Source organism: Cynara cardunculus, assembly GCF_001531365.2.
Source record: "Cynara cardunculus var. scolymus isolate 2C chromosome LG 1, CcrdV1, whole genome shotgun sequence".
NCBI lineage: Eukaryota > Viridiplantae > Streptophyta > Magnoliopsida > Asterales > Asteraceae > Cynara > Cynara cardunculus.
The window spans coordinates 30,446,949-30,464,891 of record NC_037528.1 but is presented as its reverse complement, the minus strand read 5'-3'; the positions used below and the strand labels follow the sequence as shown (position 1 = coordinate 30,464,891).

Here is a 17,943-nt window from a genome sequence, read left to right as displayed (position 1 = left end):
CTGGAACTGAAATTACAGATACAGAAATACATCGAAAGGAAAAAGGGATTATCATCAAATCACTGAGAGAGAGGATCAACATAGAGGCGTCACCAGATGTAGTAATAGGTACTTTCCTTCTGAATTCTACACATGCTAAGGTGTTATTTGACTTTGGTGCAAACTTTTCGTTTGTATCACCATCGTTTGCTCAAATTACATGTTTGAATTTTGTGTTACTTGATCACAAATTAACAGTTGATACTGTTAATAGTCAAGAAACTGTTACTAGTGTATTCAATAACTGCATTATTGTTATTGAGGGTCGTATGCTACCGATTCGGTTATTCCCTATGCCAATGAATAAATTTGATGTAGTAGTTGGTATGGATTGGTTGGCAGAGTATCAGGCTAGTATTGTTTACAATAAGAAAATAATCAGAATCACTTTGCCAGAGAGAGGAACAGTTGTTATTTATGGTGATCGTCAAAATCACCATACTAGTATTTTAACTGTGATGAAAGCTCAGAAAAGTATCCGGAAGAAGTGCCATGGATGTTTGGCTTATGTGATTGATATAAAGTAAGAGAAAGCAAAAGAGGAATCGATTCCGATTGTTAATGAATATCTGGAAGTCTTTCCAGAGGACTTATCTGGATTACCACCGGACCGAGTTATTGAGTTCCGAATTGATCTCATACTAGGGGCTGCACCAGTAGCAAATGCACCATACCGGTTAGCTCCATCAGAATTGAAGGAATTAGTTGCACAATTGAAAGATATGGCTGATAAAGGATTCATTAGACCCAACACATCACCTTGGGGTGCTTCAGTCTTATTTGTTAAGAAGAAAGACGGGTCTATGCAAATGTGCATAGACTATCGTGAATTGAACAAATTGACAATGAAGAACAAATATCCGTTGCCAAGGATTGATGATTTATTTGATCAGCTGGTAGGGGCAAGTTATTTCTCTAAGATTGACTTATGGTCGGGGTATCATTAGCTTAAAGTCAGAGAGGAAGACATTGCTACAACAGCTTTCCGAACTAGGTACGGGCATCACAAATTCTTAGTTATGCCATTCGGCTTAACTAATGTGCCCGCAACCTTTATGGATTTGATGAATAGGGTATATAAAGAATATCTTGATAAATTATTTATTGTATTTATCGATGATATTCTTATATACTCTAAGATCGAAGAAGAACACGCAAAACACCTTCGTCTGATATTGGAATTGCTAAAAAGAGAGAAGTTGTACGCAAAATTATCTAAGTGTGAGTTTTGGTTAAGGGAAGTTCAGTTCTTGGGTCACGTTATATCAGTATTATCTAAGTGTGAGTTTTGGTTAAGGGAAGTTCAGTTCTTGGGTCACGTTATATCAGTATTATCTAAGTGTGAGTTTTGGTTAAGGGAAGTTCAGTTCTTGGGTCACGTTATATCAGAAGAAGGGGTGAAAGTAGATCCAGCTAAAATAGAAGCAGTTGAAAAGTGGGAAGCCCCAAAATCTCCTTCTGAAGTCTGAAGCTTTTTGGGACTGGCAAGTTACTATCGTAAGTTCATTCAAGACTTTTCTAAGATAGTTGTGCCATTGACCAAATTGACTCGGAAGAACATCAAATTTTAGTGGGAGGAAAAACAACAGAAGGCTTTCCAATTATTAAAAGATCATCTCTGCAGTGCACCAGTGTTGACCCTACCTGATGGATTCGAAGATTTTGTGGTATATAGTGATGCTTCAAAGCTGGGATTGGGATGTGTTTTGATGCAGAGAGGAAAAGTAATTTCTTATGCGTCAAGGCAATTGAAAGATCATGAGAAGCAGTATCCAACTCATGATATGGAATTAGCTGAAGTGGTGTTCGCTTTAAAAATCTGGAGGCATTACCTTTTGGGGACAAAATGTCAGATTTATACTGATCATAAGAGTCTGCAACATTTGTTCAACTAGAAAGAATTGAATATGCGGCAGCGTCGGTGGATTGAACATGTAAATGATTATGATTGTGAAATTCTCTACCACCCGGGAAAAGCCAATGTGGTAGCTGACGCTCTGAGCTAGAAAAGAAAAGCGCGGGACTATTAAAGCTATAGCAATGAGAATGAACTTGGTTCCTGATATTCGTAAAGAGATTCTGAGATGTCAGAAAGAAGCCATGAAAGAAGATTTTGTCAAGACAGAAAGGTTGGGTAAGATGATTTCAACTCTGGAACCGAACAAGGAAGGAATTATGTGCTTTCAAGGGCAAATCTGGGTACCGTGTTTTGGAAATATCTGGAGTACTATACTAAATGAAAGCCATAGGTCCCGATACTCTATTCATCTAGGTACCAATAATATGTACCGAGATTTGAAACCATTTTATTTGTGGCCCGGATTAAAGAGAGATATAACCAAATATATGGAACAGTATATAACGTGTTTACAGGTTAAGATTGAACATCAAAGGCCTATGGAAGCCTTCAATCTTTGGAGATACCTGTATGGAAATGGGATCACATTACAATGGATTTCGTCATGAAGTTACCTCGAACTCCAAAGGGGTATGACACAATCTGGGTAATTGTTGACCGCCAATCTAAATCTGTGCATTTTCTACCTATAAGAGAGAATTACTCTTTAGAAAAGTTGGCACAGATTTATATCAAATAAATTGTAACCAGGCATGGTGTTCCAATATCTATTATCTTCGATAGAGATAGTCGTTTCACATCAAGATTTTGGGAGAGTCTGTAGAAAGCTCTAGGGTCTGAAATTCGGTTAAGCACAGCCTATCATCCGCAAACTGATGGGCAAAGTGAAAGAACTATCCAGACTCTCGAAGACATGTTAAGAAGTTGTATCATTGACTTCAGGGGATCGTGGGAAGATCATTTTCCATTAATAGAGTTTGCATACAATAACAGTTACCATTCCAGCATCCAAGCGACACCGTATGAAGTATTGTATGGACGTAAATGCCGAACGCCGTTGTGTTGGAACGAGGTAGGTGAAAGACAATTGACGGGCCCTGAGATGGTTCAAGAGACTTCTGAAAAGATTGAACAGATTCGTGGAAGAATTAAGACAACACAAGACCGCCAGAAAAGTTATGCTGATAATCGTCGAAAGTCGATTGAATTCTGTGTAGGTGATTTTGTGATGTTGAAAGTTTCTTCGTGGAAAGGTGTTATCAGATTTGGAAAGAAGGGTAAGCTCAGTCCGAGGTATGTTAGACCATTCAGAATACGCAAACGAGTCGGGCCAGTGGCATATCAGTTAGAGTTACCAGAGGAACTAAGTCTGATTCACAACACTTTCCATATAACAAATTTGCGAAAATGCTTAGCTGATCCGAGTCTAGCTGTGCCGTTGCCAGAAGTCAAATTAGACAGTAAGTTGAACTTTGTGGAAACACCAGAAGCAGTAATTGACCGAAAGATCAGGGTGTTGAGAAACAAAGAAGTCAGGTTGGTTAAAGTACAGTGGAAGTTTCACAAAGGACCAGAGGAAACTTGGGAATTGGAATCAAAAATGAAATCAGAGTACCCATGGCTCTTTGATTAAAGGAATTCCGAATTCTTTTGAGGGGTGGATAATGTGATAATCGGGTCTTGATAATCACCTGAGGCAATTAATACGTGCTTATTTGTTAAATGTTTATGTGACAGCATGATAAATTGTTATACTTGATCATGTTGGTATGTGAAATTATATGCATGAGAATGCAAGTATGAATATATAAATATGTAAATGTGTATACATGCATGAATAATAGTTGTACAGGTTGCATAAGTATGCATGATTATATGCATGTATGCATGTTATATGTGCATGGATTTGGGTGTATATATATATATATATATATATATATACACACACATAAACATACATGCATGAGAGGAGGGAGGCTTAGCCGCCATACTTCTTTTAGAAAGTATATAAAGAGGGTCTTAGCCTCCATTACATTCTTCTTGCCATTTTTGGAAAAAGGGTGTGCGATTTAAAGTCAAGAGAGAGTGACCAAATTGTCTTGATCGGATTACAAGTTGAATTTCAAGTAGCTGGTTTTCAAAAAGATTTCAAGGTGAGTGATTTAAATGTTTTAATCCCTTTGAAATGCATAAGTTGTTTGTATAAACTTTTTACCAGGTTTGAAGTTTAAACCGTATGAGTGTCGAGCGATTTATATATATACCAGGCAAGTGTTAAGCGATTTATATATATATATATATATATATATATATATATATCGGACAAAATGTGAGCAATTAAGGTTATATCGCTCGGTATATCAACCGGTTTAGTTTTAAACCGGACAAGGGTCAAGCGGATTAGACATTAAACCGGACATGTTTTAACCGGTTTAAAAATAAATCGATCAATTGTGTTAACCGGTTTATGAATTGAGCGATTTATGAACTTTGAATTATGTTAAGTGTTTAAATCGGAGAAGTAGGAATACGACTATGGAATGACCGGATTGTTAAATCGGTCATGGCATGAATAGTGTTGTCCGGATTAGTAATCCGGACAAAGTGGTGATAATTTACTCTAAGTATTAAATCGGACATAATGAAGTGTTGTCCGGATTAGTGATCAGGCCAAGGTTTGACCGGATTATGTATTGACATATTATTATGTTGATTCTTGTAACAAGAAATGGGAATTTTGAGAAAAATGATTTCGAACTGATATTATTCCATTGACTGCGGTCTATTTTATATGGAATTGTTTTTGTGAAATGTTTTGATGAGGAAATAAGGGTGGCATATCAAGGAGAGGTGTACCATGGGATAAGGGTGACATATCAAGGTGAGGTGTAACTTTGGATATAAGGGTGGCATTTGGATGTGTGTTATGTGATATAACTCTTACTATTATATCCTTTAAGATTACTGTGATCCGGAATTCTTATTTCTTTGTGATTTAAAGGTTTAGGGTCAAAGTTCTTATTGTAAATCATAGTTTGGATGTTATTGAGAAGGGAATAACAGGTTTGGCCTGAAACTTTGTATAAACCTTGTTTAATTAGAAAGGTTTAAAAGTGACACTATTATACATCTGTTTAATGCAAACCTATTTGGGTATGATGTGTTGTTTGCAAGCAGAGAATTGGGCTTGAATAGTAAAAGGTACTGTATTATGTTCTTACTGTTCATATATGAAATGTGGATTTACATAAAAGTTTTGGTGATTTTCACCCTGCAATAACATAAATAGGGTAACTCACTAGACCTTTCGGTCTAACCCTCGTTTTGTGATTTTAAATATGTATTGCAGGAAGCGCAGACGGTAAAGGGAAGGGAAAAATGTAATATTTCCTTATGTGTTTATCTACATGAAGAATTGCTGATGATATGTATAGTTTTGGTAGATGAAACTTGATTAGTACAAGAATTGTATTTTGAATTCTTGGACCGTGTATTTTGTAATGGCAAATTCTTGTATTAAGGGACCTATGTGGTGTACAAACACGTATTTCTTATGTATGAAGTATGTGTTATATGCAATATGTAGAATGGGGTGTTACACCTTTAGCCTCCTATGAGGTCAAGGGTTCAAACTTCACCAAATGTGAGGAGGGTGTGCAAGTTTCTTTGTTACATTTGTTGTATATAAATATTATATACTTAAAAAAACTACTATACTCTTAGAACAAAACCGATACTAAGAGCCTTCACACTGGAATCAAACTCTTATGAAATAACCTACTCATTTTGTTCCAAAATAAGTATCCACATTTCTATTTTAGTTTGTCATAAAATAACTATCTACTTAAAAAAAATAAGTATCAACTTTCTCTTTCTACCCTTAATTATGAGTTGAAGAAAAAAATTTATTTATATTGTTTAAGATAAAAGTATCATTTAGCTAATTTAAATGTGTGTAATAATTATACTATCCTAAATTTCTATGTCATTTTTATTCTAGACAGTTACTTTGGGACGAAAGGAGTATACTTTTAGAACAAGCAATTATACTAGCAACAACTGCAATCAATCTCATGAAAAAAATCTACTAACGATCTTCATACTTGAATCAAACCTACTAATCTACACTACATTGAAATATGGATTATATTCGGGTGTCACTAAAATCCTCAAAAGAATAGTATTTCGTAACTCCATGATTACACTTAGGGTGCGTTTGGTGCGCAGACAGAACAGAACAGGACGAGACAGGACAGGACAGGACAGGACAGTTGTTCAGCGTTTGGTAAGACAGGACAAGACAGGATAGAACTGGTTAAAATGACCAATTTACCCCAGTGAGTTGTTTAGTGTTTTTTCACTACAAAATGCATTCTGGTAACACTGGTCCTACTACCACTACAACCCTAATAATTCATCATCAACAACAACAACATTCAGCAATCATAATCAATRTAAACTCTCGAAATAAATCATAATACTTCATTAAAATCCCTAATAAGTACTTCAATTAATCAAGTTGTTGGCGAAATCGAGTACGAAACCACCATCAAAATATAATTCCTTACTTGCATGAAACATGAAGAAAGGTATTTGAAGAGTTTCTTCAAATTCGTGATGTAGTTGCTGTAAGAAGCAGCAGCGGCCATCGGAGAAGCAGCAGCGGCGGCCATCGGAGAAGCAGCAGCGGCGGCCATCGGGAGAAGCAGCAGCGGCGACCATCGGGAGAAGCAGCAGCGGCGGCCATCGGAAGTCGCCGTCACCGGTCGCCGGTTGAGCGGTGGAAGCGATAGAGGAGAGGAGAGTGAAGGGGAAGAAGGAAGGTATGCGTATGATGTTTTTTAGGTTAAAGTGGTAAAAAGTTTCTTGTTCTACTTAGTTCCATGGGTAAAGGGTGGACAACCTTGTCCCACCCTTGTTCTAGTTTGTTCTAGTTAGTCCCACATAAAACCACACCAAACATAGGACAATTGTGTTCTGTCCTGTCCTGTCCCACCATGTCCAACGTACCAAACGCACCCTTAAGGTGTAAACTCAAAAATGCCTTTATCGGCAACTATGATTCACCCAACTCTTTGAAGCCCTACCGCTAAGAGAACTTGATATACATGTCATTTGAGAAAAAGTGTTAAGCTTAACGCATAGTGAGAACTAAAGAAAGAAAGTTGACAAAGAGACAGATATTACCTAGACCACGACGAGTCTTGATACCTGCATCTGGATCACCAAGACTTTGATGAATTGGATGGTCTTTTGTCCATCGCTGAGCCGGTAGAGGAATTTCATCTGAGTAGGTAAGTTCAGGAACATAAGATGAGGCTTCAGCTGTAGTATCTTCAGCAATAGAAACTATCGCCAAAGGAGCCTCAGATTCAATGACCGAAATAGGTTTAGATACTGAAGGCAATTCATTCACTGATTGATCAGTGTTTGAAGTAGAAGGAGGTATACAACTAATGGGCACGACAACGATCTCTGAAGAAGATGCGTTGGAGTGACTAGCTGTAACTGGAATGATAAGGGGATCATCTTCAGCTTCAGGGGATTCAGTGTTGAGAGGAGCACTGTAGGAAGCTTCAGGTTGTCCATAGTGAGAGAACATCCAATTTTCTAATTCATCCTCATCATTTAAGATGGGTCTTGAATTAGCTGATTGAGATTCGTCAAAGGTGACATGGATAGATTTTTCTATCATCTGTCTTTGTTTGTTGAATACTCTGAAGGCCTTGGATACTGAAGAATATCCAAGAAAGATTCCTTCATCAGCTTGGGGATCGAACTTTTCAAGTTGGTCGCGATTGTTGAGAATGTAACAAGTACAACCAAATATATGAAGAAAACTTATAGAAGGCTTTCTTCCATGAAAAACTTCATAGGCTGTCTTCTTGAATCATTTCACGATCAGCGATCGATTTTGAGTGAAACAAGCGGTGTTGACAGCTTCAGCCCAGAATTGAGTAAGGAGGTGGGATTCGCTGAGCATTGATCGAGCAGCCTCAATGATTGTTCGATTTCTCCTTTCAGCGACCCCATTTTGCTGTGGAGTCCTCACTGAAGAAAAGTTGTGAGAGATTCCCTTGTTCTCAAATAAGTTATCCATAGTACTGTTTTTGAATTCAGTGCCATGGTCACTTCTAATAGATCGTACCTTGATGAATAAGTTATCCATAGTACTGTTTTTGAATTCAGTGCCATGGTCACTTCTAATAGATCGTACCTTGATGNCACTTCTAATAGATCGTACCTTGATGAATAAGTTATCCATAGTACTGTTTTTGAATTCAGTGCCATGGTCACTTCTAATAGATCGTACCTTGATGTTGTTGAGTACTTCTATTTTCTTGATGAACGAAATGATTTCTTCAGGTGCTTCATCTTTGGATTTGAGGAAGAATACCCAAGTGTACCTGACATACTCATCAACTATGACGAGTGTAAACTTCTTTCCAGCTATGGATTGCACGTTCACTGGACCAAAGAGATCCATDTGCAATAGCTGAAGAGGGGCAGTCACTGAAGAGATTTGCTTAGACTTAAAGTTAGCTCTTGTGTGTTTTTCTTTTTCACATGCTGAGCAAAGAGATTCCTTTGCAAAAGAGTGTTGAGGAAGACTAGTGACAAGATCATTTCTTGACAGCTCGCTGAGTGTCTTGAAGTTGAGATGAGAAAGCCGTTTGTGCCATAGCTAGTTAATGTCTGACGAGGCTTTAGAGAAGAAACAGATGTTCTCAGTGAGAGAAAAATTCATATTGATGATATATACATTCTCTAGGCGAGAACCGGTTAAGGCAACCTTATCATCTTTGTCAAGAACATGACATGAATTCTTCGAGAATTTTACTGTGTAGTCTTTATCACACAGTTGACTGATGCTTAGAAGATTGTGCTTCAGTACTTCAACATATGCAACGCGTTTGAAAGTGGTTGCACCATTGGTTAATATACCAAATTCTTTAGTATATCCTTTTCCGTTTCCACCAAAGGTCACGGAAGGTCATCTTTCTTCCTTGAAATGAGTTAGCAGGGATTTGTCTCCAGTCATATGTCTTGAACATCTGCTATCAAGATACCATATACCTTTTACGTCCTTCACAAGGAAACAAATTAAGAATGTTATTGGTACCTAACTATTGGGGTCCAGCGTTGTTAGAGGCATCATCCACTGGTGCTGAGAAATCAGTATCAGCAGATGACATCACTAAACCTGAAGAGGTTTGAGTGGAGAAAGGAACAACCTTTGACACCACTAAAGTAGTTTCAGTGGAAGTCTTCACTGAGCCTGATGAAGAGGCTTCAGTGGTAGAAACAACAACATCTGATGCTGAAGACTTGTCAGCAGGAGTTGTCTTCACTGAGCTTGAAGAGGAGGCTCCAGCGGTTTGCTTCACTTTGGTTGCTTTTGCAGCCTTAGTGGATGATTTCGAATTGGTTGATTTCTCAGCCTTGGTTGATTTCTCAGCCTTGGTTATTTTCTTGCCCTTAGCTGGTGAACCAGCCTTGGCGGCAGAAGGACACTTGCTGGCAATATGTGTTTTTTTTTCATCACAGTGTTTGCACTTCCTAAAGCTGAAGGTAGCTTTAAGGCCTAGAAGTATTAAATTAGAAGAGGGACCAGCTCCAAGGATTCCCTTCTCATTGGTTCTAGGAGGAACCTTTGAGGCTTTGGATTCCTTAGGTGAAAAGTTCACCTTAAGCTGAGACTTGGATTTCTGAGAGGGTTTAGATTTCCTAGTCCCTAAGGAAGAAGCTTTACAAAATGAAGGAATAGACCTTGATCTATTGAACTTGTTAGACTTCTTAGTAAGGGGTGCTGTGACAATGGATTTACCTTTGTCTTTGCAACCAGAACTCGAAGGAGTTCCTTCAAGATGACTCTCAGTAAAAAAAGACTGAGAGGAAGAAGTGTTAGGAATGGAAGAGACAAAGGTGCCAAACTTAAAAGGTCGCCTCAGTGCTTATTTTAAACACTGCGTGACTCTTCGTTTTCTTAAAAACCCTTCGTTTTTAAAAGAAAATAGTTAATGATCCGTCTTAATGACGACATTCTCTATATACTATGCACAACGTTTTGAGACGCGCAAAAAGGTACTGTCATACGCTACCTCATTTAATGTCATCCAATCATGGATGAGAACATGCCATTTTTCATCATGGCCCCTTTCCCCAACCGTCGTCTTTTCTCTCTCCTCATACTTATAAATATGAGACTTCTTCTCCTCTTTTCCCTTTACGCTTACAAATTTCAAAGACGAAACTCTGCAAGAATTTCTTAAGCAAGAACTCTCTCATTTTCTCAAGAACCTCTCGACCTTTTTCTCTCAAAATCATTAAGGTCAAATCCTTTCTTTTCTTTATCTTCTGTTAAAAATAAGTTTAATAATCCCAAGACACTTGTTCTCTTGAAATATTAAACAAAGACGATTATTTAACCAACTCTTACTTGGTTATAATCAAATTTCTTTAAACACATTCTACTTGAAAAACCCTAATCCTTCTTTAAGGATTTTTTAAAAGAAGTTTTTATTGGTTCAAAAACTTACCTATATTCCTCTCCATAACAAATCTTGGTTTTACTAAGGCATGTTTTATCTTATTTTTACTAAAAACAGATGGCTGCTAAGAACGTTAGTTTCTCTCTCAATGGGGTATCCTTCAAGGCCAACAACCACATTGCCTTGTTGGACATTCTCTCATCCAAGGCAGACTACCAAGAGGCGGCTGACTTTCTCAAACAGTCGTCTCTAGGCTTCGCTCTCAACCATGAACCTATCATGGTCAAGGAACTTCTCCAGCAGTTCTGGTTTACTGCTGAGGTCGTGGATGTCGAGGTCAAGCAAGGCCGACAAGTTGAACAAGTCAACTTCACCTTCAACCGCATGGAAGTGAAGTTTGGCGTGAACACATTAAGGACGACTCTTCGCCTTCCCAAAGGCCCCTACGACAGCGAACCCATGATGACCGAGATCATCGAGTGTCTCGATGCCATTGGCTATCAATGGCCAATGAAGGACTCAAATTCTCCCATGAAGTCCTTATCGAAGATTGAGAAGAACAGGATGTCAGCGATCTGGCAATACTTGTTCTCTCACTTCATCCAGTCAATGGGTGGAAAGACTGGAGGTCAGGACCAGGCCTCTAGGATCGCCTTGACAATTGGCATTTCTGCGATTCAGCGTCGCAATATAAATTATGTTGCAGTCATTTTCGATGACCAGGTGCAAAAGCTAAACAAGCGCCATCGAGAAAAGGTGGTGCCTTACACCAGGTTTTTTCGATGGTCTTTGCTAAGATCTTTGAAGATAAATACTCCACGGAAGGTAACCTCTAGGTTTCCAAGCTTGGATCCAGGATTCTAGATCATAAGCTGAGGGAAAGTGATGTGACACTCTCTTCTATAGTGTCCTTCACTACCTCCTCTCCTCAGGTGGCCAGGACAAGGGTAAACCCCCCGCGTCTAGCCGAGCCACCAAAACCTCCTCCAAGCGACCTTCTCAACCAACTCTTGGTTCTCCTCAGAGAGCCAAGAAGGCCAAAAAGGGGATAGCCACGTCTTTGGCTGAAACTTCTCGACAGGTTTCAGCTATTGAAACTAGCCTTAACCCTGAGGCACTTTTAGCCAACCCTCTTAGCTCTTCAGTGATTCCTCCCATCACTGTCGTATCAGTGGCACCTACCCCAACCGCCTCAGTGACCCAAATCACTGAAGGTGTGGATATCAGCGCTGCCACCGCTAAACACCCACATCTCTTCTCAACCATTTTCTCTTCTCCTCCTTCTTTGGTCTTTACACGTGTTGATGATGTATCAGCGACTGTCCTCCCTGATACTGAAACACACACCACTGGACTTGAGGTTGCTCCTCTCGATGCTCCTCAGCATACAGATGTCCATCCTCTCGAGGACATCTTTGCTCACGCCAGCGACAATCCTTTGGATGTCATTGATGGCCCCTCAGGTATTCCATCCTCCTACCCTTTCATTTATACTAACCTTGAGCCTCTTGTTGCTCACCCTTCCTCTATTGCAGGTCCTTCTTCTATGCATCAGCCAGATGCCGAAAAAGAGGAGGAAGAAGATGGGGAAGAGAAGGAAGAAGACAACAAGGATGAAGAGATTGATGATGACTATGACATGGCATCTCATGTCAAACTCCTCCTCCCAGCCGTTGATTCAGTTTTCTGCAGGATGACTGAAGTTCACCGAGAGATGTCCCGCAAGGCTGACCTTGATGCGGACCTCTCAGCCCTCAAAGCAGACGCTCAAGAAGTTCAGAGTCACCTCTTGACTCTCCAAGACGCTGTTCGAGCCAACACAACGCTGCTGGACCATCTAATGCTGCTGCTGCTGCTGCTGCTCCTGCTCCTGCTTCAGCATTCTCTGCAGATGAAGCTGAAGCTGTTACTGCTCCTTTAATCACGACCACCAAAGCTGTTTCAGCTGAGGCAGTCGGATGCCATCCCAAGGGATGATGCTCTTCCGATCACCACTGCTGCTGGTGATGATGATGATGATGATGATGAAGACGAAGACGAAGACGATGATGATGAAGATGACGAACCTGCTACCCCAGACCCCGAAAGTGACCTAGATAGTGATGATGACGATGATGATGATGATGACTTTACCATCAAATATCAAAAGCCAACAACCGCCACCAAGGGAGTCGCCCTCAGGGATTTTGCATCCTAGGGGGAGCAAAGGGAAGGAGAGTCCGCTCCATCAAAGAACCAGGACCACAAGTCGAAAGGCAAAGCGGTCGTTGAAGAAGGGAATCTGAAAGTACTTTTCAATATCTCTCAACCCTTGTTTGAAGACTCTGCCTCTCAGGTAGTAATCACTTCACTCTATCAACTTCAAATTCCATCAACTACCTGCGGTCGACTGCAGTGGGTCCCTGAAAACCCTATCTCCAGTGCTCCCATCGACCAGCAGATGGCTCAGCTAAAGGAGTCACTCGACCAGACTAAAGTAAAAATCCCTCTTCATACCTCTAGTGGTGGTGAGTTTGACTTCTTTTCAGAAGCTGAAAGACTCAAGGCATTAAGAGCTGAAGAAGAGCTAGAGCTTCAGAGGAAGCAGACTAAAGACAGCTTAAAGCTGGCCAAGTCACTAGCTGAGAAGATTCTCCCCAAGAGAAAGTCCAAGAAGAAGGTGAACGTTGTCCAAGCCCAGGCTAAACTTCTTTCCATTACAGTTGATCATCTCTCTCAGTGATTTGATGATAATTCATTTTTACTTGTACGTTGTATTTATGTTTCTGTCTTTTCAGTTCCAACGATCATCACTGAGCCTGTTCAGTGATCGCTGAAGATCTTGTATTGTAATTCAATCAGAGACAACGATACTTCAAGAAGACAACACTCACACCAAAGAATCTTCAGCCAAAGTCGAAGACTGAAGCTAAAGATTAGAGACTGGCGAGTACGTGATCTGAAGCGGTACTCAGTGATTACAAGCCTGTGTACATATGTGTGAAGACTGCTCAAGTCTCAGCAAATACTGAAGAGACCTCCTGGTTATTCCAGCATTCAACGATCAAACAAAGCTTGACAAGCACGATTGTTGTTGTCTTGTCCTTATGCACACAAAGGACAATCCCATACCCTTTCTAAATGTTGGTACGGTACGGAGCCGACTAGTTGACTCTATTGCCCACCAACTTTAGGTAAGGATGTCTACTCATGAATAGTCTTTTTTGTACCATTCACTGTAGCAAAGGACAAACCTTCCTCTTAAGGCTTGACACGCACTCTAACCCTACAATATTGCATTAAATGAGCATTTAATACAATGGGTATAAATAGAAGTATTTTTTCTCCATGCAGAGTGCGCGCAACTCACTCTCATAACCTAATTCTTACTTTGAGCATTCTCTAGCTTAAGTAAAAGAACTTTTCTTTACAACATTTCTTTTCTCATTTGCTAAGAATTTGTGTGTAACCAAAGATTGTTTATATATGTTTTCTTACCTTATCTTTCCGCAAACAGTCTTGTAAAATTTGTATTGATCTTCTCTATCAATATACATTATAAATTTGAAAATATTGTATTTGTATTCACCCCCCTCTCCTTCTACAAATTGTTTTACTTATCTTGTAGACCCTCAAGAGACCAACATTAGGAATAACCTCATCTAATTAAAGTTTTTTAATTCAACCAATACTGAATTTTAGGCTCAAACTTGAATTTACCGTGTACTTCTAATTTGGATGGAAAATGGAAGTTTATGTATTCAATAATTGACAATCTAGATTACCCCTTAAGCACATAAATAATAAACCCAAGCTACACAGGCCTCAAAAAGATGATGGACCAAATATAAAAATTCAAACTTAAGACGAAAAGGTTAGATAAAAATACAAAAATATCCCAAAACATGTTTAAATAATGTATTTTGACCTCAAAAAATCCCATTGGCCTCTTTGGATTTCGTCGAGTGCATGCTTCTAGTTCCAAGCTTCAAATTAATATATCATAGCATGAAACGAATTACTTGTATCAAAAGTTATACACGTTCAAGTGCAACACCACCTGTCAGCATTAAACAGATTACATTATTACCTCTTTGAGTAATAATGTAATATGCTACTCGTTTAATTAAGAATGGGAGTTTCTTTATTCATTAGTAATATTTAATTTTATACATTTAAAAAACCTCAACCAAATCATAAAAAGAAAAGAAAAGATGTAGAACATACATACATACATACATACATAGTAGCAACTGTATGTAGAGTTTTAACTTCTAAAGATGTACAGATTTTAGTTGTTCTGACAGTCATTTCTGGGAATTGAACAGACTCTTGTTTATCCTCTTATCTGCTTCATTATGAATACCATCAACTTCACATACTATTCAACTAATATTCATCAATGAATTTACTCCCTTCTTATCTCAAAATATCTGCAATTCTTTCTGAAAGACAATAAGCAGTTGATTGAATGGTGATCATGGGGTTCACTCCAACTGCAGTTGGTAGAATACTAGCATCACAAACATAAAGTCCTTCTGCTTCCCAACTCTCCCCATTCTCATCCACACCACCTTCCTTTTCATTTTTCCCCATTCTGCAACTCCCCATTTGATGAGCCGAACAATATATATTCCAATCTTTCACCATCGACATCGGTCCATCTGCAGCATGTACCGTCTCCAAGAATTCCTCTATCTCCTTTCCATTAATCCCTTTGCATTCCATCCTCTGCCCATCGCTCCTATGTGTACCCACCTCCACTGCTCCAGCTGCAATCAGTATCCTTAATGCCTCCCGTAAACCTTTCTTAAGATTTTCTTTATCTAATTCGCTAATCCTATAACTTATCCTTCCTTCTGTTTTCACTTCTCCAGATCCACTGTCCTTGACCAATGAGAACACATGAGCTGTTCGCGAGTATTTGAGCATTCGTTCCTTGAAATCTTGCCCATTTTCCCAAGGACATAATGCAGCAAAAGCTCCAGGTCCTAGTGCTGGGACTTCCAGGATGTAGTCTGAATCTGATCCTGATTTATGAACTGATGTCAGTATCCCCCCTTCATAGTTTTTGCCATTCAGATCTGAATCATTCTCTGGGAAGTATCCCCATGCCATTAGAACTGGATGGAGATGGAGATTTCTGCCAATATTTGGGTTTCTAAGTCCACTAGATATCATTAGAGGTGGTGTCAGGAGAGACCCACATGCAGAAATGGTCACTTTAGCTTCAATGTGCAGTTTCTTGGAGATCTTTCGGTTTAAAACTTGAGCAATTACTCCTAAGCATTTCTGTCTTCTTTTCTTACCTTTCTGGTTCGTTACGAGTAGAAATTTCTGGGCTTTACATCCGGTAATGATCACTGCACCATGGTCCACTGCATCGACCAACCAAGTTGAATCGGTTCCCTTTTTGTCTCCTGATCGACAGCCATAACAACATGAACCGCAGTAATGGTTTTCCGATGAGTTTTGTGGGACGGCTTCCACTTTTAGACCAAGATTCTCGCACCCTTTTCGGAGGACTTGGTTCTGGAAGCCTTCTTTTACACACTTTTCAGTAACCCCGATTCTTTCACACACTTTGGTCATTGCAGAACTGTACTCATGGCTCGAATACAACTTCAGGTCTTGGTCTTCTGACCATTCTCGTAGCAACGAGGGTGGTGTCTTGATGCAAGCTGACCAATTGACCGCTGAGCCACCTCCAACTGTGGATCCTGCCTGGATCATTACTTTGGCATCAAGCGTAGGAAGTATGCCTCCGGATTCATAGAGTTGATCCAACGATGGTCCTTCTAATTGAGAATAGTCTGTCTGACTAAAATAGTTCCCTTTTTCAAGAACCACCACTTTCTGGCCGGATTTTGCGAGTATGGCGGCTGCAACACCACCACCACAACCAGAACCAACTATTACAACATCGCATTTAATCTTGCAAATGTTCTCTTTAAGATTCTCCTTCACATCCAGGCCTTTCTGAAGCAGAGACTGCACGAGGGTCTGATCGCTTTCGTTCATGACTTCTACCATTGATTTCTGCAAAGGCCGTTCCTTTCTATCAAGGATGTGGTCTTCATTCATGTCTACATGGTAATCGATGGCTTCCCATGCAGGATTATCTCCTTCCTCACCAACCTGTTGGGAATTTTCATAAATTACATGTCAGCCAAAAATTCCTCAATCGACTATGTGTGTGTGTGTATATATATATATATATATATATATATATACATATACATATCCCACTGGCAGAGAAAAAAAGAGAGAGGTTAGGAGGGGAAGTCGCTAGAGATAACTCAGCCATTGATCTAATTATATGACAAAACTCGTGCTGGAAACTGTTTGTTTTTGCTTGGTTTCTGTTAGAGGGATTACTGCAAAATATATATATATATATATATATATATATATATGTATATATGACTAATTATATGTCATGGTATGCCCTTTTGTTTTTTGGCGTTTTCTTATAACAAAAATGAGGCTGACGGCGATAGAATTAAGAATAGAAACAACTTGGGTGCCTCTTTAATGTCCAAATTATTGATATTGACCGATCAAACATACATCTTTCTTGCTTGAGAATTCAGCAAAGACTCGAGGAATTGAGCCTTTCAAATAGAATTAAAATTAAAGGAATAAATGACCTGAGTGAAGAAGGCTAAAAGACAGAGAGTCTTGATGAACACAAATCCGAGTCTGATGGGTGTCATGAAGCTATGCTTCAACCATTTCTGCACAACTTTCTCTCTTTTATGCAGAGGGATGGCTGAGAAGCTGTTTACGAATGGCCATTTGCCAGAAAGACAAAGAGAGCCAGAAAGAAAAAGGGTACCAAGCCTGGTTGAAAGAAGTATAAGGACCAATTTCACCACCAAAACTGCTTCTAGAAATCCCCTTTTCAGCACAAGATCAACTATCTGCATTCAACAATCAATTCGTCTTAATTAGTTCAGATAAACAATCAAGAATCATAAGTGGAAGGAGCGTGTTTGACCTTATTGGGAACTGGGTATTGAGAATTGGAATTGGAATTGAAAGGGATTGGTGGCAGGATGACTTCACAGATGCTGGACAGAGTTTCAATATCAGATGAAGAAAAGCATCCATTGTTGTTGTTGTTGTTGTCTCCATCTGAATCCCTCTTACCTCTTAACAGAGGGTGGCAATCTCTCCCATTCTCATCATACATATCTCAATCTCTCTGAATGGAATCGAATGAATTAGAATAGCGGTTGATTGATTTGTTGGGTGTGTAGGCTTGGTACGAGACATACATACATATATATATATACATACATACATATATAGGGAAGGGTTCAAACGAGAACCCCTGTGATTTACGAGAATGCGAGAACAACCCAATAACCACATATTGTGATAAAAAATAAAATTAAAAGATTTTTAAAACTAAAATTGAAATTTAAAAAGATTCAGAAAATATTAAAATTAAAAGGGTAATAATGGAAATGATATCATAAAATATTTTAAACGATTACACGATCATGATTATCATTATCTAATAAACGGTTAATCATGTGATATGGGTGTGATAATCATGTGATTATCACA

The 17,943-nt window shown here is 39.2% G+C and overlaps 1 protein-coding gene across 1 annotated transcript; it reads right to left on the bottom strand.

The window, feature by feature from the left end:
* Positions 1–14,506: 14,506 nt before the first annotated feature.
* On the bottom strand, positions 14,507–17,619 carry LOC112520810 (long-chain-alcohol oxidase FAO1-like). Its single transcript, XM_025129405.1, has 3 exons — positions 17,369–17,619; positions 17,019–17,291; positions 14,507–16,506 (listed from the first exon to the last, which is right to left on the bottom strand). The coding sequence occupies exons 1-3, from the start codon at positions 17,561–17,563 to the stop codon at positions 14,788–14,790; spliced, it is 2,187 nt and encodes a 728-aa protein (XP_024985173.1). The 5' UTR covers positions 17,564–17,619; the 3' UTR covers positions 14,507–14,787.
* Positions 17,620–17,943: the final 324 nt, after the last annotated feature.

Excerpts from the sequence above, each read along its gene's own strand:
- LOC112520810 (XM_025129405.1), bottom strand. The coding sequence starts at position 17,563 with ATGTATGATGAGAATGGGAGAGATTGCCACCCTCTGTTAAGAGGTAAG. Across the intron at positions 17,292-17,368 it reads AATACCCAGTTCCCAATAAG|ATAGTTGATCTTGTGCTGAA; the intron begins GTCAAACACGCT and ends TGTTGAATGCAG. Across the intron at positions 16,507-17,018 it reads TTTTAGCCTTCTTCACTCAG|GTTGGTGAGGAAGGAGATAA; the intron begins GTCATTTATTCC and ends AATTCCCAACAG.